We start from the raw sequence: 26,209 nt of genomic DNA, 5'->3' as shown, positions 1-26,209 counted from the left end.
TCTTTCTATTCAGAAGGGCACGTCCGAGGCACAGAAAGCTTTTAAGAACTGTTTGGAAACAGTCTTTGAATGGTTGTGGGCCAGCATCCCTCAGTGCAACACTAAGATCTTGCTGTTTGGCAACCCTCCACCTACATGAGGAATTAGTTGCTGGCTAGAGCATACAGCCTCTTCTCCCCTTCAACTACTGTGGTCCATAAAGTGGGAGTTGAGATAGATCATCATCTGACTATGATTCAACAGATTGCTGAAGTAGTTGATTAATGCTTTGCTTTTGATATTTTAAAAACAATTCTGTTCCTGCTTCCTTTTCAGTCTCAGAGAACAGTGATTCATGCCTTAACACCTCTCATTTAGACTATGCCAAAGTCCTCTATATGGGTCTGCCCGCTTGACTGCTGAAGAGAGTGTAGGTTGTACAGAATGCAGTAGCTAGGCTACTATTAAATCAACACAGTCGTCAATCTCTGCCTATTCGAAGAAGCTCCATTGACTGTCGATCAGGGAGAGGATCCTTTTAAAAACCTTATTTCTGGCACACAGAGCCTTTTATGGTTCTGGCCCTCTTTATCTCTCAAATAGATTAACCCCTTACCATCTAGTTAGAACTCTTCGCTCCTCTGGTGCAGGGCTGTTTGTGCTATGACCTTTAGCTACTTTGATGGCTTTAAGTAAGTCCACATATTCTAAAAAATAAATGATAACTCCTCTAGGTTTCTGCGAAGATGATGGAGAGCGAGAAGAAGCCTGTGTGCCCGTTGTACATTTAATAGAGGGGAGGTACAAAGATCCACGACCTTGGGAAGAAATGATTGAAGAAAGATCTGGGATCGGAGTATTCCAGTATTTCAACCAGACCATAAATGTGCAGATTATTTCTTCTGTTGCTGTACTCCATGTCCTCAGTGTGTTTTAGTAAGTACAACACTTCTGATTGCAATAGTTTTACTGTCTGCACAGTTGTCTCAAGATCATCAACCCTCCGTTCCACCCGTCTAACTCTATTTTCCATGTGTGTCCATTTATCATCTGGACATTGAAGCTGTTTATTGGTTTCCTCCATGTAAGACTTGAGCTCCAGAATTTCCTCAAGGAGAAGTTCCTTTGACAATGCAACAGTAGACTTTATGGGTGAGGGAGGATCTTTTTTAATTCTTTCATTAGTTAAGATTTTGGATATCGAAGGAAGCTTGGAGGACATTTTGGTAGTAGATGAGGACAGTATCCTCTATATTCTCCAGAACAGAAAAATAGTTAAAGGTGTTAGCTCTTGTAGTGTGTGTGGAGACCCGTGGCTTAAAAGTGAGAAATTTGAGGTTCCTGGTCTTCTCCTTAAGGGAGTTGTGAAATAAATTTACAAAATGGACACAACAGCAGTTCGGAAAAGTCAGCCAAAATATGTTTAGCAAAGCAGTTTTCTGAAAAATGCCAGATTCGGTCCCAAGATAAAAATATAGTTGAGGAAATGAAGAAAATGTTACACAGGGCTCAAAAAATCCAAAAAATTGTACTAGTCCTGCAGGTCTAGTACCTTGAAAAATCTTCTCGACCTAACTGCAACCCACTTAACCTCCGTCTCTGAAAGCGGAGCATATGTGACAAGATAACAAGATTGAAAGGCATCTTTATTGCTAATTAAATTTGTGAGCAATAAAAATGCCTTTGAATCTTGTTATCTTGTCACATTTGCTCAGTTTTCCGAAACAGATGAAAAAAGTTAGTTTGTCTTCCTACTTGCCAGAAAGGGCGAGTAGGACCTAAAAACAGCTCGCCCTCGTTAAATTTAGCTCGCATATGCAAGCGGTCGAGTGGATATTTCGAGCCTTGCACTGTAATCCTCCCATTATATTTGTGCAAGAGGCTGTTTTATGAGGCAGCAGAGACAAGAGTAATTCGCTGAAAATAAAGCAAAATGGCAGACATAACCCTCCTGCCCGGGCATCCACCAAACTACAGCAAGAAGAGCTTTTAAATCAACAAGTAACTTCTTTGCAACAAACTTGCAAAAGCAGAAGGGACTCCCCCAGCATTGCCCAAGTAGAAAGCAGGAAAATGTGTCTGTGACAGAGTATCGCCCATTTCCCCACGGTGGCCGCAGTAGCACTCTCTAGATGGCGGCCATCCCGGAACGGTGAAAAACCACGCCACCCCAGACAACCTTTCTTAAACTCAACTGAGCAGTATGAATCAGAACTTTGTACTCGATTATGCATCAATGAGATTCATCAAATGACTGGCACATATTTTCCCTTAGCATACTAGAACAGAAAGTAGACGTTAACATGCCACTATTATTATTTTATGTTGGCAGTTGTCAATCTGGCTTTCCATAGGTTGGTCAGTACCTTTTATAAGGCTGCGTAAGGCAAACACAGATGACCCTGGCTAGCAACCACAAGTTCTCTGCTCCCTTTTCCTTGATTTTAGTACATTTTGAGAAGGAATTTCACTGCTGAAGTTTGAGTTTTCTCTTCCAAGTTGGTCCTTGTTTTCTGGCCTTCCTCCAAACCCTTTATACATTTCCATCGGCCATGATCCTGGTTAATGGCATTCTTTCTGTTCCTTTTCTTGTAGGAATGGGCTATATCTAAAGCAAAGGCAGTAGTAGTGAAATAAACAGACAATATATATATATGTATATATATGGACAAAAAGGGTTTAGAAGTTAAACATGTTGATGACCAGGAGAACAAGAGGGAGTGGTGTGAATATAAGTCTGTACAGGTCATGAGTGCGGTAAACTGAGGTTATGACAGCAATCAGGATTTATGTAAAATGAAGATGAATGATAGACCTGATAATCATCAATGTGGGTTTCAGGGACTAAGCATTTTATTAGGGGATCTGACAAGGACTGGTGGCATGGCAGGTAAAATAAGCAGTATAGTTTACAAAGAGCTGCCCAAGATCTTAAAGACAGTCAATCTAGAAAAGGAATCCAATGGGAAAGCTCTGCCGAATGTAATGAGAAGTTAAAGCTCAGAATGAGTACTCAAGAAGGCTATTCAGCACACAACATTAACAATAAAGAGATTGTAGGATAAAGCGCCGGGAGCTCCTCATCGTAATACTCAAGCACATTAAGTTCCTCGCCCCTAATTGCTGGTATAAATCCTGACTTCAAATGAGCCGCATAGGATATACCTGCAAAGAGAGGGGTTGTGAAGCCGATATACTTTTGATAGGTTCATAATCCTAAAAGTTACATAAAGATAGTACTCACAGTAGACAAGAATACCACCTAGGTTGTGAGTATTGCCCTTGAACCCTGGTGATCGCACAGGAATACGCAAGGCTGTAACAGTAAGGGGGAGAACTAAAATACACAGCCACATATACAAGGAGCTAGAGAGGAGGAATGCTTAACAGGAAAGAGGGGAGAACAAAGAACACTAGACGGTAAGCAAGTAAACAACCACATTGAGGAAACTGGAAGCTAATGATAAGAACATAGCAAACTGGAAACCGGGGCTAAGGGAGAGGGCAGAAAGGCAAGGACTGAGAAAAGGGTAAATACAAAAAGAGAGAATATTTAAGAAGTCAGGATGTCCTACAATAGTCCTAGCTCAGAAACCAAGGATACAAGGAAATACTGTAAGAAAGTGCTTGTTTGGAATCTACTAGAAACAAGGATTAGCAATAGCTCTGCAACTCTGAAACCATGGGGTTATTCAAACGGGACACTGCTACAATGACCAATGCTGAACTGAAGGAAACAGGGCATTAAAAGAGATCAGACTGATCATATGCCTGAGATGTGAAAAGGCTAGCATTTGCCAGCCACAGATGTGCAGAATTCCTCCACCCATTCTTGGCCTGCAGCAGTGGTGATGAAGCAGTGCACAGGGAATTATAGGTATTGGAGTTTTTAGCACCAAAAGCAGAATTGTTTCCGTAGAGTTGTGTGCTCATGTGTAGTAGGACCTAGGTGGTCCTTGCCAGACTCCTTATAAAGTTAAGTAATCAGTTGGGAGATATCTGGGTGTGGTCGGTTTAGTTTATGACGTAGTGTGTTCAGTTCACTGTTGCATACCGAAGAATAAAGACGCGCTCCAGAGCTCATGTGTAGCGTGGTCATTTGTGTGTTTCATAGCTGGGGAGGATGCGACAACTGTCAAAAGGATGGGATATGTGTCCAGAAGAAACAAGAATGCTCTCCCTGAGAGTTTGCCGAGGTCCAGCAAACCGCTTGTGTGTGCTGCGTGCACCCTAAGAAGCAGTCTGCAGTTTGCATGTGTGGAGTCAAAGCGCTGCTGTAGCTAGTACAAGGCCCTCGAAGAAGGTGATGGCCCTACAGAGGAGCACAGTCAGAAAGCCCACCAGAAGCCTAGTGGTAAGGCTGAAGGACGAGACACTGCACCACAGTGTAACGCAAAGCCATTGTCCTTACAAAGCAGAAAGTGCTAAAAGCAGAGACAACCAGGTGCAAAGAAAAGCAAAAGGCAGCAACAACCTGGTGCAAGAAAGCGCTGAAGGCTGAGTTGGCTTGGCGCAAAGAAACGCTAAAGTCAACGACAACCATGTACTATCCACAAAGTTGAGAGGGGTGACGAACATGTGCAAGAAACAAAACTATTACTCACCGTCAAGAAAGAAAATGGTACTGTACGACATCAGCCATGGAATGATGACCCAGATGTAAGCACACCGCTGATGCTTACAGACGGTGTAGGTCCAAGTGAGTAGCGACCATTATCAGGACTGCATATACTCTCAACATCAGTAAGTCCCACCACAAGTTAGGCGGCTGCTTTGTTTTTGGAACTCCCACCGCCATTCGATACCGCCAAAGTGCAGAGTATTGGCCTTTGGCACCAGATAGACTGCATGGATTGAAATGTTCGATGACTTCATGGATGCTCTAGAAGAAGTAAATGTCAAAAAGATCATCAAGTACTTAAAGAACCTTGTAGGTGATGGAGTGAAAGAAGTGATAAAGAAACTATCACAAGCCGATGCAGTACGTCAAATCAAAGCAACGTTGGAAGCCAAGTTCAATATAGTTCTGAATGTCAACTATAAAAGGTACATTTCAACCAGGCAAGACAGCAAGCTGGTGAAACGATGGATGAGTTTGTTGAAAGACTTGATACATTCATCAGGCACTGCACATTCAGTGACAATGACGAAAAATCCATGCATCTCAGAGTCATCGATGGTTGTCTATCCGACTCGTTTAGACGGCGCATGCTGAAAGAGACACTCAGTCTAGAAAAGGTACTCATGGTTGAAGAGCTGAGGAACATGCAGATCAATAGGCTGCTGATATGGAAGCTGGAACAGTCCAGACTGAATCAGCATTGATTATGAAAAGTAATCAGAAACACAATGTCTCGAAAGAAATTGTGTTTCAGATGTGGATTCTCATTTCCACATGAAAGTAAATGTCTGGCCATTGGTCCAATATGCAAAGGCTGTGGGAAAGAAAACCATTTCATAACAGTCTGCAAAGCGAAAGAGAAACTAAGGGCGTCACGACGAGAAGAGAAAATGGATACTAGAACGTTCCAGAAGCATTCTAGCCACGTCCACAAGGCCAAACGGCAACATCAGTTGAGGCAATTAGAGACTAAACGAAGTCAATAGTCAACAAATTCATCTTCCAAAGGCTCTTCAAAGTCATCATCGTCGACCGACAGTGAAGAAGATGGATGTACAATGGTGATGTCAACCGCAGAATGACGTGCTCATGTAAGATTGGCTGCTTGCAAAGAAGAACAAAAGTCACAGAGCAATTGCCATGTGAAATAACTAAACTCCCAAGAGCATGCTACAGGTGAATAGCTGCCCGATAACTTTTATTATAGACAGTGGCCCATCGATCAATATCATGCCGGCAGAAAAATACAATGAACTGTCTCTGATACCACATCTAAAGCAATCAAAAACAAAGGTGTGCACATGGACTGCTTCTACGCCATTGCAAAGTCAAGGGTCATTCATAGAGACCATGAGGAATAAGAAAGCGACAGTACTAACAACGATTCATATCCTCCAAGGTACTTCGTCGAGTGCATGTCTACTCAGTTTCAGTACTGCTGCAGACATGGGATTGATATCCAGCCATTACAACCTCAATGCACATTCTGAAATAGTAATTAAATTCCCATGTTGCTTAATGGACTAGTGAAACTCAATATAATGAAGGTGCAACTTCACATTAATGAGGACATTCGTCCTGTTGCTCAGCTACACAGTGGGATTGCTTTTCATTTACAGGAGGCCGTTGAGAAAGAACTTGAAACATTATTAACGCATTACATCATCAAGCGCTCTACTGGTCCGACGCCATGGGTTTCACCCATAGTGGTAGTTCCAAAAAAGGACAGTGGAGGTGCAATGCACATTTGTGTTGATATGTGCAAGGCCAACAAAGCAATTGAGAGAGAAAGACATCCAGGTCCACACATAGCAGACATGATTACACAGCTGATTAATTCCAAAGTCTTCTCCCATCTTTGAACAAAGGATATCACCAACACGAGCTGGAAGTGAACTGTAGGTACATTACTACTTTTTTTAACTCATGCTGGTTTGTTCAATACAAAATACACAGGTTTGGTGTGTTGTCGGCGGCAGAAATCTTTCAGGATGCTATTCGCCAAGTAATTTAACCTGTCACACATGCTTTTAACTAAAGTGATGATGTACTAGTGTTTAGGGTTACCCGAAAGGAGCATGAGAATGCTCTTACACAAGCATGCTGCCTGCTTGCTGACACAGGTCTAATTTTGAGGGCCGTAAAGTGTGTTTCACAAAACCAAACTCAAATTATTTGGTCATATTTTCTCTGAAGGGGAAATGACTCCTGACCCTGAAAAAGTACAAGCGTTGTCATCCACTTGTCCGCGCAAGATGTAAGCATGCTGCAATCCTTCTTAGTCATGGCCAGCTATTGCTCCAGATACATTTGTGATTTTGCTACGATGACTGCCCCCTTAAGAGGTTTGACAAAGAAGAATATTCCCTTCGAGTGGTTCTCTGAATGTGACTAAGTTTCAAGAAAATCAAACATGCAATTGAATATGCAAGTGAAACAGTTTATTGTGATCCAAAGTTACATTCTGAGATGATAGTAGACGCAAGTTTGGTGCTGTTGGGTGTGATCCTTGCTCAAAACAATGGACATTTAAATAGTCAGAGACACATTGTGGCCTATGCTAGCAGAAGTCTCTCTCTGACTAAATGTGCCTATTCGCAGCCAGAAAAAGAAATCCTGGCTGTAGTCTGGGCTTGTGAACATTTTCATGTGGTTCTGTACAGAAAGCCTTTCAACCTTGTCACTGACCACCAGGCGTTGCTCACCATTTTCGAAAATCCAAGGCCAAGATGACCCCTTGCATTGAGAGGCGCAGCTTGCGATTGCACGAGTATGTTTGAAGCATTGTCCATAAGCCGGGTAAAAATCAAAACCCAGAAGATTACTTCTCACGAGTGCTGTTACAGCATCACCATGCAACGTCTAAAGTGGCTGAAGAGTATATCAATTTCATGGTAAAGTCCAGCAACCCTGCAGCTTGGAGCAGATCATTGCTGCTACCAACACAGACAGACGTGCTCGCACTCAAGGATATCATTGCAACACAGTTATGGCGAAAGCATACTCCACCTTTCACAGATGATGTTGCATATCAAAAATTCAATCATGTGCAGGAAGAACTTTCTGTCACTCAAGAAGGTATTATACTAAGAGGTTTGAGAATTGTCATTCCTTAGAGCTTGAGGCAACAAGTCATTGAACTGACACACAAAGGACATCATGACTTTGTAAACACCTCAGAGATTGATTGTGGTTTCCTCTCCTTGATAAATGAGTCAAAAAGGACCTGAAAAAATGTCACCTGTGTAACTGCTTTTCTCCGAAGACAACATAGTATCTGCTAAATATGACTGACCTTCCTAAGCAACAGGGGTAGAAAATTGCAGTTGATTTCTTTGGACCATTAAACAATGAACATCATCTCATGATAGTTATTCATGAGTACTCACGTTTTTCCTTAGTGGAAGATTATCATCAACCACCCGTGACAAAGTCATAGAGAGGTTGGAAGATATTTTCGCAGCATAGGGTGTTTCCTCCATTCTTAAATCTGACAACGGTCCATACTTCAATAGCAGAGAGTTTAAGGACTTTCTTAGTCTCTTTGAATGCCCTGAAGTAAGTGGTTCAGTGCATTGCGTTCAATGGAATCGGTCTCAGGTCAGTCTCATGTCCAGGCCTTCATGCCTATCGGTCAACTCCCCATTCTACAAGAGGTAAAAGCCCTGCCAACTTGCTGTGTGGAGAGCAATTGGGATAAAGCTACCACAATAGTTCATATGCTGAGTAATGGACACTAATGAGATTTGTGTCATGGACACTTCTTGCAAAAGCAAGATGAAGGGCCATGCAGATAAGCTCAGATGCGCTCAAGTCACAGTTTTCGAAGAAGGAGACATGGTCCTGGTCAAACCGAAACAAAAACGCAAGACTGGCGCTTTGTTTGATGCGATCCATTGAGAGTCACGATAAGTAAAGGACATATGCTGGCCGCTCAACATATTGGAAAGTTAATTACGAGAGACTCGTCACATTTCAAGCATCTGCCTCGATGTTTGTCGGCCTCACATGTCACGAGTGCCGGTCAAGCATCTGAGTCTACATCTACGATGCCAGATGACAGTGCAACTCCTTTCCTGCGTACGACTCGAACTGGAAGATTGGTGCAAGCACCTCGATGAATCATAGAGGACCTCTATTGTATATATGTTGTTCATACATTTTTTTTAACAAAGGGGGAAATGTTGTGTCGTTTTACCATGTGCCGTAGTACCCTTGTGGTCCTTTCGGGACTTCTTAAAATGTTATGTAATCATTTGGGAGGTATCTAGGTGTGTATGGGTGTGGTCAATAAAGTTTATAACGTAGAGCGTTCAGTTAACGGTTGTATGCTGAAGAATAAAGACGTGTGTTACAGAGCTCTGTGTGTGTGGCGTGGTCATTTGCGTGCTCCAGAGCTGGGGAGGATGCAGTAGTTTCCATAAAACCGTGCATGGATCTGGAATGCATATACATTTCAGAATAGTGTCCAAAAGGCTGGAAATCAGTATATGGATATAGCACAATTTATTTGAGCATTGGAATGTCCCACACGTAAGCCTCTTGGTGATGTAGAACGTGTCTGATTGGTTACTTCACATCATATCCATTTTTAGAAAAGAAGTGCACTTATACCCATTTATGTGGCATATTAGATGGTGATAGTGTTGGGATGAGTGAATGAAAAGTACCTGCATAAAAAACAAGGACCAGGTACCCTTGAGCATGTGATATCAGTATTTGTTTGTTTTGAGCATGCAATGGTTTTGTGCAAAAAAGTTATTTTCCAACACTATTAAAAAATTATCAAGAAAAAGTTGGATATATTTAAGTGTATTATTCAAGACTGCTGCCAAAGTAATCAAAACCAAACTGTGCTTTGTTCCTTGGGCGGTGAGGAAAAATGTATTGAAGAACTGGTGTGATGAAGGGATAGTACAGGATATTAAATCAGTGAAATGGGCGACAATAGTTTTTTTAAGTACACAAGGTGTGACAGCATGTAAATGTGCATAGCTGTGAGAGTTTTCAAACCCGTCTCTTTTTTAGTTGATTTGTCTCATCAACATTAACAAGTTTGTCAGAATATTGGAGGAAGGAAGAGTGCGTTACCTCTATTTTTTCCACTTTGAATTTGTAATCTGCATATCATCAGGCAGAACTGCACTTCAATGTAGGCATCTAGCACCTTTGTAACTTTGCAGTATGTGTTTCAACCCTAGAGAATGTTTTTCAGTTTGCTGCCAGCCTCATCTATTTTTTCAGAGGGCCATGCATCATTTGTATATGAATATGTAGGATAGTTGGCATTGGTTGCAAGGTAATATTCATCCATTAAGTTTATTTTGGATTAAAACAATCCATTAAAAAACATAATTCATCACATGGAATCACAACAGATATACATACTTAAAAACCCAATTGAAAAAAAAACAGTTATTTAAAAAGCATTTGGTCATATTGTCAGGACGGCTAAAAACAAGAAGAGTAGAAAATGTTCACGTACCTAGCAAAATTACAATGTTACTATCTAGATCATCTTTTCTTTCATGAGAATAGACTATGCATGTTTTTGTACTGAGCTAAAGGGAACTAAATGAGTGGCCTTTGAGTTTATTAACACAACGGTAATGCCTTGGAAATGGTCTACTATTATGCTACCTATTCAAAGTAAGTAGCCATCCAGTGCTTATTTGAGCCAGTTGTTGCCGGTGGGGGCCACCAACACTTATTTTTGGGGACTGTTAGAAATTGGGTTGTTGTTTGACTGGGATATGAATCACATGTATGGGTTCAACTTCTTCAGTGCCCAGACCACAGAAAAAGCTCCTCTCTTAATCGCACTTCACCAGTTGGTCCAGACCCTCTTCATTCAACTGTGGTGAGACAGTCCCATGCCATGTTCTGAAGCGTCTGTCTGCACAATTAATTCTTTGGAGATATCAGGATCCTTGAGTACAGATGCTGTATATATGGGCCCCTTGAGGGTATCCAAGGCTTTCTGACAGTCCTCTGTCCAGATCACCAATCTAGGCTGCTTCTTCGAAGCCAGCATTGTTAAGGGGGTAACAATGGTGCCATATCCCTTAACAAACCTCCTGTAGTTTCCTGTGAGGCACAGGAAGGCTCTCGCCTCGGTCTGAGGTTTGGGTGTTTGCCAGGCCATAATGGTCTCAATCATGCTCTGGAGGGGCTGTAACTTGCCTGCGCCCATGAGGTAGCCCAAATACACCCTTGAACCCTGCCCTCTCTGGCACTTACTGAGCTTTATAGTCAGGCATACCTGCTGCAGGTCCTGAAGTACCTCCAGGAGGTAGTGCAGGTGTTCCTCCCAGCTGAAGCTTTAGACAGCGATGTGGTCCACGTAGGCTGCATAGAAGGCCTCCTTTCCAGCTAGAACCCTGTTAACCAAACTCTAGAAGCTAGCAGGGGTATTCTTCAAGCCAAAGAGCATTACATGAAATTGGAGTTGGCACCCGGGAGTTGAGAATGCTTAACTCTCTTTTGCACCCTCAGTCAGAGTGATCTGCCAATGCCCAAATGCCAAAACAAAAGTACTGAGGAACTTGGAAGTGCCCACCCTGTCGATGAGCTCATCAGCTCGGGGGATGGGGTGTGCATCAGTTTTCGTGACTGAATTGAGTAGTTTGTAGTCCATGCAGAACCTAAGGCCTGGAGTGGCCACCGGTGGGGCAGCCTTAGGTACCAGCACCACAGGGAATGCTGGAGGGCTCAATCACCCCTAACGCCAGCATCTTGGAGACTACCTCCTTGATACTGGCCCTCACCTTATCTAACAACCTGTACATTTTGTTCTTTAATAGTGGACTATCTCCGGTGTCTATGTCATGGACTCGCATGCGTGTGAGTTCAGGGGTGAGGGAGAACAGAGAGGCAAGCTGTCCCAATAACTGGAAACAGTAGCCCTGCTGCTCTTGGGTCAGGGTAGAAGATAGGTTGACACCTTCTACTGGACCATTGTGCTCCTGGGAAGGCAGGAGATCAGGGAGAGGCTTGCTGTCCTCTTCCACTCCCTCATCTGTCACCAGGAGCATTATCACTTTGGGCCTCTCGAAGTGAGGCATGAGGTGACCCATAAAGGGTCCTGTCTTGCCCTAGATGTTCTGCCAGGACTATATTATGAGCCAAACCCAGTAAGAGGGTCCGGTAGGACTGGGTGACCACCTGCTCATCAGCTGCCCCAGAACCAGAAGCCTTAGGCTCACTATATAGGTGGTCATCCTCCCAATAGATCAGGTGATCCCCAGAGCTTTCTGCCTGAGCCCTCAAGAGTGGGACACTCTTTCTACATCCTCTTGAATTCCTCTGTGGTGGGCCCACCCTCAACTTGCCAACCAGCGAGCTCAGGCAGGTCACCCAGGGTGGCAGTGTCTTCCCTGGTTGTCTTGGGGGCCTCCCTTCAGGGGCCCCATCAATCTCAACCATAGTAACTTGAGGGGTTGGTTTCCTGCACCCCTCCCCGTCTTGGCAGCTGTCTTGGCCATTGCTCCAGGCTCCAGACGCTCTTGACTTCCTTCTTGGGTAGCCATAGACCATGTTATCATACAGAACCACTCAGGCCATATCAGCATCTCCAAGTGTGACTTGAGCTCAGCCACACTCCAGGCGGGGTGCTCCATGTCTTGCCTAAAAGACAATCTACAGGCATAACATGGCTCACAGATACTTTCAGGTAACCTGAGACCACCCCTCCCCCCCACTGAAAGTGAAACGGTGCCACCATAAATGGCTCTCACAATTGTCGGCGACTATGACTTTGTGCAATGTTTTAGGGGGTACCTGCTATGGGACACCAGCTGACCCCTGACATTAGTCATATTGGCTTCTGTGTCTTTCTGAGCCTCCACCCGTTGCTCATTGATGGTGAGCCACTGCCTGTACTTTGAAGTATTGGCAGGCATATGGGCTTTTGGCACCATCTCCTTTTTCCCCAGGGACACTTGGGTTACCTCTATCTGTTCCTCAAAGCTACCTGGGACTAGCTCGTCCCGGAGTGCTACACTAGCTAACTCAGGTGTCTGCCCATCAGTGGGGGGAGGTGCCCACATGGGATATTTGGAGACACCCTTGGAGTGCCCATAATTGTAGCACTCAGTACATTGATGTACAATCTCCCTGTCTTCTTATCATAGAACACATTCTTTTTAGGGTCAGACTGGGATTAGTTACCACTACTCCCGTGAGAATTATTTTCGGTGAATTTCGAGAACTCTTTATCTTTAAGTTGTTCTCCCCCCCCCTCTTTCTTCTGATTGGAACCCTGACAACCTTTATGGGAGTCACCTCCTGGATACCCAGTTACCTTTTTGGACACTCCGGTGGTAGTCCAGAGGTCCACATCCTCAGCAAGCTTCCTGGGGTCAGTCAGCTTACTGTCATCTAGGTGCTGGTGCAACTCTGCAAAACAAATACTGAGCACGTGCTCCCTCAAAATTAGGTTGTACAACCTACTATAATCGTTTAATTTGCTGCCCCACACCTTACCATTCAGTGCCTTGCTGGCAGTGATGCAAGTTTTTATGACGGTCGATTCCACTTAGCAGCGGCGATACATCAGTTCTGCTTTGGCATTTGCCAAACAGATGCATTGGTTTTGCTCTGGGATGCATCGCTCAGCAGAGAAGATGCATGAGTTCCTCTGGTAAGCGCCTTAGGTCCTCTTTCAAGTGTCCAGGACTGGGGTGGCACCACTTGGCAGGAAAGACTCACGTTGGTGGATGCTGGTTGGGTTGGTGGTCTTCTTGCTCTCGGTGCATGGCAGCGCCACTGCTGAGACTGTGCCACCTTAAGTGCTGTTCTAAAGTGGCTAACTCATTCCTGCCAGCTCTTGAGAATCACCGCCAGTGATGTCATGAATTCAGTAAGACTGTGTATCTGGACAACATAACTTTCAGAATATGGGGACTCAGTTCACACATATCATCTGAGTATTTTGGCCCCAATTCCTAGATAGCTCACAGCGCCTCATCTGAACCCCTAACCTTGGCAGGGTACCTGATGATATCTGCAACCTCAGAACATTATACCTCTAATTCCCCAAGGAAATCATAGAAACAGATCTACCCTTTCATTGTTACTCAAGCATGCCCAAGAGAGACACTAGAATGATGCAAATTGGCTTTTCAAACGTTTATTGAAACAATTGTATTTTTGTGTAAAAAGCGTGAGCTGCAATTATTAGTAGGATGAAAGAAAGCATGGTAAGCAGCATTACTAGAATGGTGAAAAAAATAAACAGTGCTACCATTATAGCATTGATGTGTGATTATATGATTATATAATTATGTGCATACTCCTATCTAATACTACCTAAACTACCGAGAGCATAGTGGGAGTGTACCCTCTGCCAGATCTATTGGGACAACTCAACTCACCATACCTATATTGTATATCAGGAAACCAATCTGGTGCAGAGCAGTCTATCGTCCTTTGCATCTGAGTCTCAGTACAGTGTTCAGGGATAATCCGCAGAAGTACTCTGCCAAATTTGGCTCAGAGGTGGTTTATATAATAAAAGCACTGTTCCAATCGCACTGTGTCAAAGTTGCAAGCGGACTACAAAATGCAAGGACATCACGTTTAAATGCTCCTGGCCTTGGACAGAGTGTGCAGGCGACATGATAAAATGCTTACTAAGAAATGTGGTGCATGCAGAATCATTTCAAAGTATATTATTATGTCAGTGTAAGGCATGTTAAAAGTCACTATTAGAAAAAATGTAAAGTTTAAAAGTGTAGCTAAAATAGAGACCTGTGCGCAGACCCTGTTGAACCCTACAACAGTGTGTGTCTGCAGCATGGTATGTTGTGTAATTTGCTGTTTCTGCTGAGGGTAGTTTGGCAGCAGGCTGGTAAGACGGTGAGAGTGCAAGACGGGGAATCTTTTTCAGTAGGAGCTGTGCATAGGGCACACTACGCGGCATAGCATCAATGACAGGAGGCAAGGCCTTTAAACATTATACCTTTGGGAATTATTAGAAAATCACAGTGGGGGATTCAGGCCTGCTAATACTTTTTGACTTGAGCAAATGTGTCCCCTAGTGAGACAGAGATGGAGCCTCAGGAATGCGAATCACAACTGGTCCATAGTTTAAAATGAGTGAAGATGGCCTCAGTAGATGATTGAACACAAATACTGACCGAGGTCCTAGGTCCAATTCAAGAAACATGTTAACTTAAAAATGGCTTGCCCTGTGAGCTTTCCTGTCAAGGTTCCTATCAAGAACAGCTAAAAACTCGAAAGGGAGGTCAGAGTGGAAAGAGGCTGAGGACGATAGAGGGTTGCTGGAGAAAGCTGAAATCTTGAAGAGTTGTATTCAAGAGGAAGGCAATGTCAGATCATGTCAGTAAAGACGATGATCCATGATAAAGCCCTTCTGCTGTTGAGTAGTAAAGAATGCATCATTCTCACATCTGCGTCTTTAATACAACATACGTTTTCAGAAACTTGATATTGCATTGTATGATATTTACCTTTGGAGCACAACTGTATTTTGCTACAAAGAATATAGTTGCTTTCAGAGTGGCAGCCCAGACACTTACTCATAATTATTGTTTTCTCTGCTTTCTGAAGATGACAGGTTTATTTTATATCTTTTTGACTTGCTTTCATATTGTGCATATTTTGACAAACGTCAGATTATCTCACCACCTGAAATTCTGATGGACTGTAAAATTGTATTTTGTATTGTTTCTTTCAGAGATTCAATATGTTTCCAACAGGGATAACAGATAGCGAAGATAGTAGCAATGTATGCGCAGTGACCCAATTTCGTCATTACACACTTAGTGCAATACGAATGGGACACGCGTGGTGGCATGTGATAATTGGAAAACACGAGTGAAATGTGAATTGTTGTAAAGGAAAAGACATAATCTGGTGTTTAACAATCTGTTTTGGCTTGACAGGTTCATAATGTATGGTTTTGTGAAGGCCATGATCCAAGTGGGGCAGCTGAAAGATGGTGATTTTCACTTTACAGATTGTTTATTTTTTGGATCGCTTATGTCGGCCACAGATCCAGGTAATGTAGCTAAATGTCTTCAATTTGTATGCTTGTTTATTGGGTAGAATTGTATATGAGTGCTTAAATAAGGCAATATGTAGATATGTACAATATTTAACAAATCAACTGTGATTGTGGGCAGAGCATATTACCCCCCCCCCCCCCCAACCCCCGCCTAATCTTTTAAATGCCTGTTAAGTGAAATACAACCTTCTCGTACACTGTCCACTTTGTTTCTATAGGCCTGTCTTAAATGGACCATGCTGTCCTCTGTGCAGCACCCCAGGTTAGGTATTGTAGGACAATCCTCCGGTAAGCTATCATGGAGAATGCCCTCAGTCTTGATGTGAGCTGTGCCAAATCGCCCAATCAGCTCAGATGGAGAATTATACAGAGGTAAACTTGTTTCAAATTGAAAAAATACTAGTTTATCTGCGATGGCATGGCTTGAGTAGCAAGGCCAACCCCAGGGATAAGGTGTTGCATCAGTAAACCAATCACACAGCAATGCAGCGAAAGAGCTTAAGGTATCCCATTTCAATCCTACAAGACTCCCTTCCCACCAACATGAAGTTTTAGACGGTGATAGCTTCCTGTCTTATAACAGCAGTTGGCTCCACCATAAGAAGCTTTGGACCAGTGGCCCATCCATCACAAAACAACCAGTCAGTGTATATCGAAAGGCCTGCCATATTTAGGGCAGGTTCTCAAATATACTCATTCTCTATTTGGTTTCACCAGGAATATCCTGGTGGTCCCAAAGATCAAAACACAGAAATTACATATGTGAATGAAGAAAGTAACCAGAGCGTCAGGATCATTTGTATCACTTTTAGATCAATGCACTTTGAAGCAGCCATCGCCTCTCTGTTTAAATTTGCCTCCAAGTTATGGTCCATGCCCGTGAATGCTGCAGTGACGATTTACAAATTTAGACCTGTACCAATTGTTTCATATGATGCTGGATTTTGGGGCTCCTCTGATCATTCACAATTACAGATTAGCGAAAACCGACTCCTGAGCTGGCTGCTGTCTCTTCCCACCACTATGCCTGCCAATATTGCACACAAAGAACTAGGCTTGCATTTCTTGGGGGGGGCCAACCGAGGATGTCGCCCACCTTACTTTGGCTATCTATCTGGTCTAGGCTTGAGGCATCTCTAAGACATTAGGATTTTGGATTGTATTGACCTGTCAGCAGCCCCATAGAATAAGATGCTTTGCACCTATCAGGGAAGACTTGCAAGCAATTGGAATGATGGATCTGTATGATTCTCTGCAATTCATCACCAGTAGTGATAAACCACTAGTGATAGAAGATTTGTCAAAGAACATAATAGAGAAAAGATGGGAGGCTGAGTTGAGGGAGAAATCGGGTGAAGCACATCACCCACTAAGTACTTCCGTTTCCATTAAGCCGTATCTGCTCAGGGTCTCTTCGGAGGCAAAGGTTTTACCTAACAAGATGTCGGCTTGGAATGGCCAACTACTTCGTGCCCTATCCCTCAAATGTCTATATGAGCAAAGATTTGATTCCATGCCCTTGCAATCCCCTTGTTCTACAATCGTAATTAACATTCCTTTTTTGTCTCTGAGTTGTATATTGTCCAACGCAGAAGCATTCTAAAACCACATCTGAGGAAATTGCAGATTAGGAACTGCAAGGAGGCTATGGATCATTTGCAGCTTTTACAATTTGATGATGTCTTGTCAAACCATTTAAATTTCTAATTACAGCAACCAAACAAAGGAGGAGGGTGGGGAAATAAATTGTTTTTATTTATGTATGGTAAATTTTATTGATTTAGTGCCCCACAGTATATATACCCTGGGGAAGAACAAACTGCATTGATTGACTATGAATGTACTAGGCCAATTGATCTTATCTTGATTCTTAAACCTATTTTTAAACTGTAAAAGTTTAATGATTTGATTCTTAGCTATGCCTGTGTTTTATACTCTTATTGTCTTTTATGCTTTAATACAAAAACTAAAAAAGACTTGAACTGGTGCCAGATATCAAGCACCAAGGAAGAGCAGGTTTGTATTTTTCACTGCTACCCAAGCTATGGAATAGTCCACCTGTCGGTTTTTCGTAAAATAACCATTCTTGTCCTGCGAGAAATTGGGTTACTGATTAACTGGGATGTGAGCCCTGGTCAAGCATTGACCACAATTCTTGTCAAAGCAAGGCAGAAGCCAACCCTCTGGTAGCTTGGCACAGAGCAGTCAGGCTTAATTCAGAGGCAACTTTTAAAGTATTTGTGGAAAACCTCAAACAGTAATAAAGTGGAAAACCTCACATAAAACGGAAACCACACCAGATTAAAAAAATAGTCATTTTAATGAATAAAAGAAGACCCAAATGACAAAAAAAGATTTCAGTGAAAATAGCGCCAAAAAGCACAAAGTTCCAACTGTGGATATCTGGTTGTGCTGGATTGGAACCAAGTACAGGCCGAACATGATGTGACGAGGCCGGCTACCAGGACTGAGGTAGTGTTCTCTCAAAAAGCAAATCTCTGCCATGCTGAAAAAATTACACCCAGAAACCATGAAAAAGCATATCATGACTACAGTGCAATCATGTTTTTGGGCTCTCGTGACGAAGGATCTTTATGCCTGAACGCATCCCTCATCCCTTGTGAACTTCTAAGGTGTGCATCACTGAAGTTGGGCAAGACCAGGGGAGTAGGTGTTGGAGGAAGGAGTGGGACTTCAGACCACACATTCTCAGGCGAATCCTCCTACTCTGGAATTCTCAACAAATGGACCTTTGGATAGTAGCAGGATTGAGGACATTCTTCAAAAGCTGAAGGACTGACTTTTCTTGTTCAAGTTTTTTTGACAAGCAGCTAATTCATATTCTCACAAGGTTCACACAAGAAGCATTTGTGATCGTTATAGGTTAAGCCTCACAAGGGAAAATTGTATAAACCATTAGGGTTTCTTCAAATGCTGAATCCCATGTTGCTCCTTGTCACTGCAATGTTGAGGAAGGCCACTGATGCCTTTACAGTAGTTCATATATATTATCATCAAAGCTGCTGTGTTTCAGGTTTCCATAGTTACGTTGGTGCAATAGAGTGGCTGTGCTGTAAATGGGCTGAGTTAGAAAGAAAAAAATGTTACTTAAATTATTTTCTAATGCAACAATTTTTTGAGTATTCCACTGACTCAACCATTAATACATAAATAATTTTGAAATGTTATGTAGGGATAAATGCGGGTGGCGCAGAAATATGAATAGCTTCATTTTTGGTGTGCCATACCAATTGTTTGCCATGTTTAACAGTGTAGGTAATCGATGTTATTACTCAATGTATTAGCTTTAGAGTGATAAAAGACTTGCCAGGATTAAAACATGTGACTCATAGATTTCATCATGTCTGTGGATAGTTCTTACATGTAACTCGTGTGTTACACATTTAGCCATGTTGCCACCGGCACTCTAAAGAAGACCTTATTGATTGAATATTTTGTAACAAAATGGAGTCTAACTACAACACCTGTTTCCTCATCCATTGGTAGGATGTGGACTCAAATTGCAAAAATGTGCTAATTCAAATTTAAATAAGCATTGGCAAAGCCAATAGGTCTTGCCTATACAAGAGCTATTGGCTTTGGCACTGTGTTTTTGCTATGTTGTACACCGGTGTGGCTGCTGTTCAGCATGGCTAAAAGTTAGTGGTGTGAAGTGTCCTAGAGTGGAGTGGGGGGAGTAGAGGGTCGTAGACAGGATTTGTTGTGGTAGAGTGGAGTAAGGGGAGTAGAATGTCATAGAGTAGAGTGTCGTAGAGTTGAGTAGAGGGGAGTTCTGTTGTTCAGTGGCAGAGAGTACCGTAGAGTGCAGTGTTGTAGAGTGCAGTGTTGTAGAGTGGAGTGGTGTAGAGTGGAGTGGGGTGGGGTGGAGTGGATTGAGGTAGTGGGTTGAATTAAATGGAGTGGGGTGGATTGGATTGGTTTGGGATGCTGTGGATCGGATTGGGTTGGGGTGGATTGGATTGGATTAGAGTAGGGTGGTTTGGAGTGGGGTGAATTTGAATGGTGTGGGGAGGTGGATTGGACTGGAGGAGGGTGGATTGGATTGGGCTGGAGAGGGATTGATTGGGGTGGGCTGAATTGGTTGGATTGAGCGGGGTGGACTGAACTGGGATAGAGTGGATTGGAGTAGAGTGGGATGGATTGGACTGCAGTGGAGTGGGGTGAATGGGATGGGGAGGATTAGATTGAAGTGGGGTGGGGTGGATTGAAGTAGGGTTGGTTGGATTGGATTGGAGTAGGATGGGGTGGACTGGAGTGGAGTGGAATGGAGTTAGGTGGAATGGAATGGGGTGATATAGAGTTGGGTGAATTGGAGTGGGGTGGATCAGATTGGTATGAGATGGGAAGGGGTGGATGGGATTGGAGTAGATTAGATTGCAGTGGAGCGGATTAGATTGATGTGAGGTCGATAGGATTGGGATGGGGTGGACTGGATTATGGTGGGGTGCGGTGGACTGAATGGGTAGATTGGATTTGGCTGGATGAATTGGTGTGGGGTGGATTGGTTTGGATTGTGGTGGATTGTATTGGAGTGGGGTAGATTAGAATAGGCTGAGGTGGATTGGATTCCGGTAAGGTGGATTGAAGTGAGGTGGCTTGGAATGTGGCAGATTGAAGTGGGGCATATTGTTTTGGATTGGTGTGGGGCAGATTGTTTTGGATTGGAGTGGAGCAGATTGGAGTGAGCAGATAGTTTTGAATTGGAGTGGAGCAGACAGGAGTGGGGCAGATTGTTTTGGATTGAAGTGGGACAGATTGGAGTCGGATGGATAGTTTTGGATTGGAGTGGGGAATATTGTTTTGAAATTGAGTGAGGCAGATTGTTTTGGATTGGAGTGAGGCAGATTGTTTTGCATTGGAGTGGAGCAAATGGGAATGGGGCAGATTGGGGTGGAGCAGATTGGAGTCGGGTGGGCTGGGAGGATTGGAGTGTGGTGGATTGGAGTAAATTGTGATGAGAGGTGTGCAATGGACTGGGTTGGATTGGTCTGGTGTAAATTGAATTGAGTGGGCTGGATTGGTGTATGGTGAGGTGAGGTGGGGTGGATTGGCATGGACTGGAGTGGGTGTGTATTGAAGTAGAGTGGATTGAGGTGTACTGCACAACTATGTGTTAAAGCCTTATTTCAGAAATTAGGCATGAGAAAGAAACAATGTTGCTTTGCTATAACATAATCCTCTTTTGAGAGCAATACCAATGCGCAAAAACAAAAGAAAACAGGAGGGCAAAGTGAGAAAAGAAGACTTGGCAAAATAAAAGAAAGTTAATTATAGAAAATAGATCTTTGCAATTTTGTTTTGATCTGCTGGGCCGGTTTTATCAGTCACACGCCTTCTGTTTACAGGGCACTAAAAGTTTAAAAAACAAAATAGTACCTCAATCACGTCAGGAACTGCGGACAGCACTAATTAAGTTTAATCAATCAGTGCTTGGTTCCTGCTCCACAGAGAGGAACAGAAATTATGTTAGACCTGCCTTGATGAATTACGATATTAAAGAAAAAGGGGCAACCCAGTAACCCAGGGACCTGGGCCGGACAATTATAAGGAAGAAAAGGTGGTCCCTATGGGGGAAGTGTAGCCTTGGACTTCCACTTCAATAGTGACGTAAAGAAACTCTTCTGCAGGTTATTTCAGTTAAGCAATAAATGCATTTACTTTGCTAATAATATTCATATAATGTAACAATGGTCCATAATCATATGGCACAGCATTTCTAGTACTCCAAAGATAAGGTGCTCCTATAAAGTGACGGCGCAGTGAAGGTGAGTAAAGTGACTAAAAAAGTGCCCTTGTGCTATATACGGAAATATATACATGTGACTGATTGGGACAGTATGTTGTTGTAGATGGCACTCAAAACTTGAAGGCCAAAATCCATAAGCAAATTTAAAAATCAGTCAAGATATGTTATTGTCAACGTTTCGATCCCCTTGGCACAATTATGTAGGCTGGGGTCATCATCAGGACAGAATAAAGGTAGGAGACACCAAGGAATTGGGGCAAAGAGACCCAAAACCGTAGATGTGTCAAACACAGCTTCAAGGGAAAGTCTCAGCGAACTGTAATATATAACCACTTAACTGTGCCATAATTACTTACAGGCCCGGCTATCTCTCGTGTTCCATCTGAGCACCAAAAATGTATTTCTGGTTTAATAAGTATTCAAGCACCCAACAGTTCATGGAAAAGTCACCTGCATGCAGTACTAGCTTTCATCTGTGTTTTCTGAGCATAAACCATGTGCAGGAGACTTCACCAAACAGTGGACGAGAGTGAAATTATATTAATCTCTCCTTGTGAAAAGAAAGAGAGATGACCTCGGTGGAAGGATGTCCAATCCGACCTTGCTCACTCGTAGGGGAGATATTGATATTTTCCGATCCGACTGGCGAGCTCTTCAGTTTTATCACTATTACCGTCAAAGACAAGAGCTACACTTCCTCTATAGGGACTACCTTTTCTTGATGAATTATGAGGCTGTACAGAAGAGTGCCACGCAAGCCAACAAATGCTAAGCAATAGGTGGGCCCCAAGCCCATTTTGTTAACAACAATGTCTCACAAGCAAGACACATGCGCTAGCTCATGCTCTCACAGGCTTGATCCTAAACACTAGGGGCCTCATTTACGAGAAATGACACATCGCTGCGTGAAAGCAGCGATGCGTCACTTCTCAGTGCGCACTCCTTGCGACATTCCTGATGCGTCATATTTAATGTATGACGCATCATGTCGCAAGGAGTTACAGATACGTCAGTTTTTCTGACGTATCTGTAAGCGCAAAAGTGACGCATTGCTGGAGTGTGACGCAAAAGTGACGCAACTCCAGCAATGCGTCCTTTCACATGGGGCCAGCCCCATGTGAAAGTGCTTGTGTCAGTCTTACGCCTGCTGTGAGGCAGGCGCAAGATTATGACGCAACGGCGTCCTAAAAGTGACGCAGTGAAATCTCATAGATTTCACTGCGTCACTTCTACGACCCTTCCTTGCATCAATACGCCCCCCCTTGCATACATTATACCTGGCGCAGGTATAATGTGCCGCAGGGGTTAACAAAGTGACGCATCTACCTAGATGCGTCACTTTGTAAATATGGCGCAACAAGGTGCATTTTTTACGCCATTGGTGCGTCACAAAAAGTGACGCACCGGCGGCGTAAAAGTGACGCACAGCCTCACAAATGAGGCCCTGGTAGCTTAATGGCTTACCTGTGCTATTACTGGTATTTTAGTGAATTGTCTTTTTCGTTGTCCCTCGACATTCTTTGTTCTAGTTGGATATAAAACACACATTTCTCATCAAACCCGTGTTACAATAAGCTAAAGTCAAAGGTTTTATCCAGCATATTTCACTATAATTCACTTTTGTGGATTCAGAATGCTTGGTTAGATCCTACTGTCAATGTTACCAGCAGAGATGGCAGTACAAAAACATGATTTAAACATGAATTTACTCTTCTATTCACAATTACTTTTTGCTGTAGAAAAAAGGGAGCCCAGACAATGGCAGAAGTAAATTTGAAAACAACCCTTAATTCAGCCACAAGTAGTGAAACATATGATCGGAATAAAAGAGGTTATCGGTCGTATTTACTAGAGATTTGATTTGTCCTTGCATGATGCAAGTCACCTCAAGACAACAAAAGTCCTTAAACGGCATTTAGAAAGCCACGCAAGGTGGGATTTCGTAAAGAAATGTATCCTAACGCGGTGGCTTGCACTGCATGGCTTGATATTTCATTGTGGTAGGCATTCCATGGGTGGAGCATGGACGTTCCTGTGCATTCACCTATGGAATTTGATGCAATCCCAGATATACTATAGTCAGTAAACTTGAGATTGGGCCAAAATGTGCCTTTGATGCAGTGAGACATAACAAGAAGAAATATGTTTATTTCTCTTCATTACTTCCTCTTTGGATTATTTTTGTGCTGGAAGGTATTCCTTGGTTCACAAAAACAATTCTGCCCGTAATGCAAACACCCTTTCAGCATGGCACAAGGGTGCCTGGGTTGATGCTAGGCAGCACACAGTGCACCAGCGTTAGGAGAGATCAGACGTGCACCATATTTTAGTAGATGTGGGCATTTCTGCTCTCTTCCTTTTACGCAACGCATCAGGCTGCATTGCTTCCAGGCGTTGCGTTAAATTTTAGTAGATCTACCCCTAAACAACTAAAAGACGTTTTTAAATTTAAAAAAATTTAATTGTGTACGAGGCACCACTTTTTTCATGATGAATATTAATAAAGACATATAATAGATACAATGTTAAATTGAATTTAAGGACAATCATGAAATCATTTTTAAAAATGTGGGTCTCATATTAATTTATTTTTGTACAAATGTACATTGCTGCTGCGTAGGCACAATTGTAGAGCTTAATCATACTCGCAGGGAGCAACTCAAACAACCGACCCAACAATGAGAAAACAGTGAAAGAAATAATGGTACAAAGCATATCATAAGGTGATGATACGACCACAAGCATCTTAAGATGACAGAGGTCACAACCTGTTCCGGTTTACAGGAAACAGAGAGGACTTTCATTTAATTTAAATCAGGTATGTAAGAATATGGACAAAGAGGCCTTGTGCTTCTGGGAGATATAACTAAGCGCCTGAAAAGAGAACACTTACCTCCGGGATTTAAATTCCTTGCAAGAAACCTAATAACAGTTAACGACAAAAAACACAAACCACTCTGTCTTCTAGCTTAATTAGTAATAATGTCATCAATGCCTTTTATGTTGTAAGCACTCCTACATAGCCTGCAAGTTTCATGAAATATCTTAGCGCACCAAAAGCCAAGGGGAGAATGAGGTGGAATAGAGCTGGGTGAACAAAAACACTGAAATGGAAAAAGTAACAGTAAGGGTAGACATAAGTATCGGTGAAATTGTGACGTTAAGGTTTAGAATAAATTGAGAGGTTAGAGAACGAAAACGATAACATAACGGTGAAGGTGAGATGTGAAACCTGGCAATTATATCAGATTCAGGGTAAAGGATAGTGTGAGGAAAGGATAATATTTATGGGTAAGAGTAGTGAAAGTAATACTCTATAGGAAGTGTTGAGGTCGAAGGCTGGGGGAAAAGTATGATTAGGAGAAGGAGGAATCAAGAGGGCGCTAGGTCTCATTCCGCAAATAAAAAAGAAATGTAATCATAGTTTAATGTTGGAATTCTCAAAAAGGCTCCGAAGACAAATGTAAAATTAGTAACAAAAATGGGTCTTGGAGAGTAATCGATCTGCAATAATCTGAAAGAGATTTTGCCACCCAAAAAAGCACATAGAAAGCAAAACAATACCAAATTTGGCAAACCAAATAGCAAATATATTTATGTAATACACATAAAGCAGAGTTACAAGATTATGTTCTGAGCTTGCAGAAGACCATTACAATGGAAGGTTTTCCAATGAGATTTTCCTCGTCATCGCAGGTAAAGTTCTGGATTATGCCTATAAATATTTGTAACTGAAAAGAGTACTACAGCACTCCATACAAAGGGTAGCGGGCGGATGGTGGGCAGATGGCTGCCGGCGAGCCAGCAGTAGCAACCACCGGACCGGCGACGGTCATCCGTGATTGAAACTCTAAAAAACGCCGTTTCAATTAGCATTGCGGTCGTGACCGCCGCAGGATGATTTTCCGCCTGCCACTTTTCCGCCGGTTGCAGTCCGCCCGCATGCCTGGCGTGTGGAGTTGGACCCCTACAATTGTGGCGGATCAGGGCCAAGCACCGCCGGCACGATTATGATGCTGGCAGTAGCCTGCCTTCCGTGGCGGTGGGACTGCCATGGAAAGGCATGCGGAGAATGTCTCCGGGGGTCCATTGCAGACCCCCAAAGTGTTGGGGGGAGTGTGAGTGCACTGGGGGGATACCTACATGTCCCTGTGCCAGGTGGCAGGCACTGTGCAGTGCATACAACACAATGCAGAAACATGCAGGGCATGCTTTTTTGGACATCGCGGCAGTGCTGCTGGCTGCAGCAACCACCTCAATGTTAACTGGCAGAATCCGACCGCTGCGGTCGGATTTCGACTGTGGACCATACTAATTGGACCAACGGTTTTCCCACGGTCCTAGCGGGTGGTGTTTTCCCGCTACCATGGCGGTCAGAGTGATTTTCCGACCACCATCCTAATAGAACCCAAAGTGTTTGAAAAACAAATAAGATCAAAACAGTAAGGATTTGGCTTGGAAAAAAGAGTTTGGAAAAACGTCTTTCAAGTATTCCTCAATAAAATCTTATTCCACAAATAATTTTTCCTCAGTTTTCAATACACTGATGAGAGCTGACCCTTATTTCGTCACCCAGTAACATTTTCAAGGCTTAAATATTACAAATTCTTTGTATTGAGTGAAAGTGCTGGACAAATAATATTCAGTTTCAAAGATGCACTTCTAGTGACTGCCTTGTGCTGCTCAAGTTGCCAATGGATGTGAAAATCCAACTCGTCAAATCAAGGTGAGAGGAACCGTGTTTTAAGGTGAGTAATGAGTCCTCCTGTGCGCGTCCAAATATGACTCTCATGTGTCTAATGCGCATGCGCTG

The 26,209-nt window shown here is 43.0% G+C and overlaps 1 protein-coding gene across 1 annotated transcript in view; it reads left to right on the top strand.

Annotated features, from left to right (window-relative positions):
• Positions 1-26,209, top strand: part of SLC9A9 (solute carrier family 9 member A9) — a 3,064,289-nt gene that overhangs the window by 494,527 nt on the left and 2,543,553 nt on the right. Inside the window, exon 5 of the mRNA XM_086943725.1 lies at positions 15,508-15,623. Within this exon, the coding sequence (XP_086799851.1) occupies positions 15,508-15,623 (116 nt within the window). The remainder of the gene's footprint in view (positions 1-15,507; positions 15,624-26,209) is intronic.

The sequence above is a fragment of the Lissotriton vulgaris genome, chromosome 11 (assembly GCF_964263255.1).
Source record: "Lissotriton vulgaris chromosome 11, aLisVul1.2, whole genome shotgun sequence".
In the NCBI taxonomy this organism is placed as follows: domain Eukaryota; kingdom Metazoa; phylum Chordata; class Amphibia; order Caudata; family Salamandridae; genus Lissotriton; species Lissotriton vulgaris.
Note: the sequence above shows the minus strand (reverse complement) of the source record. Positions and strands in the feature narration are given on the sequence as shown.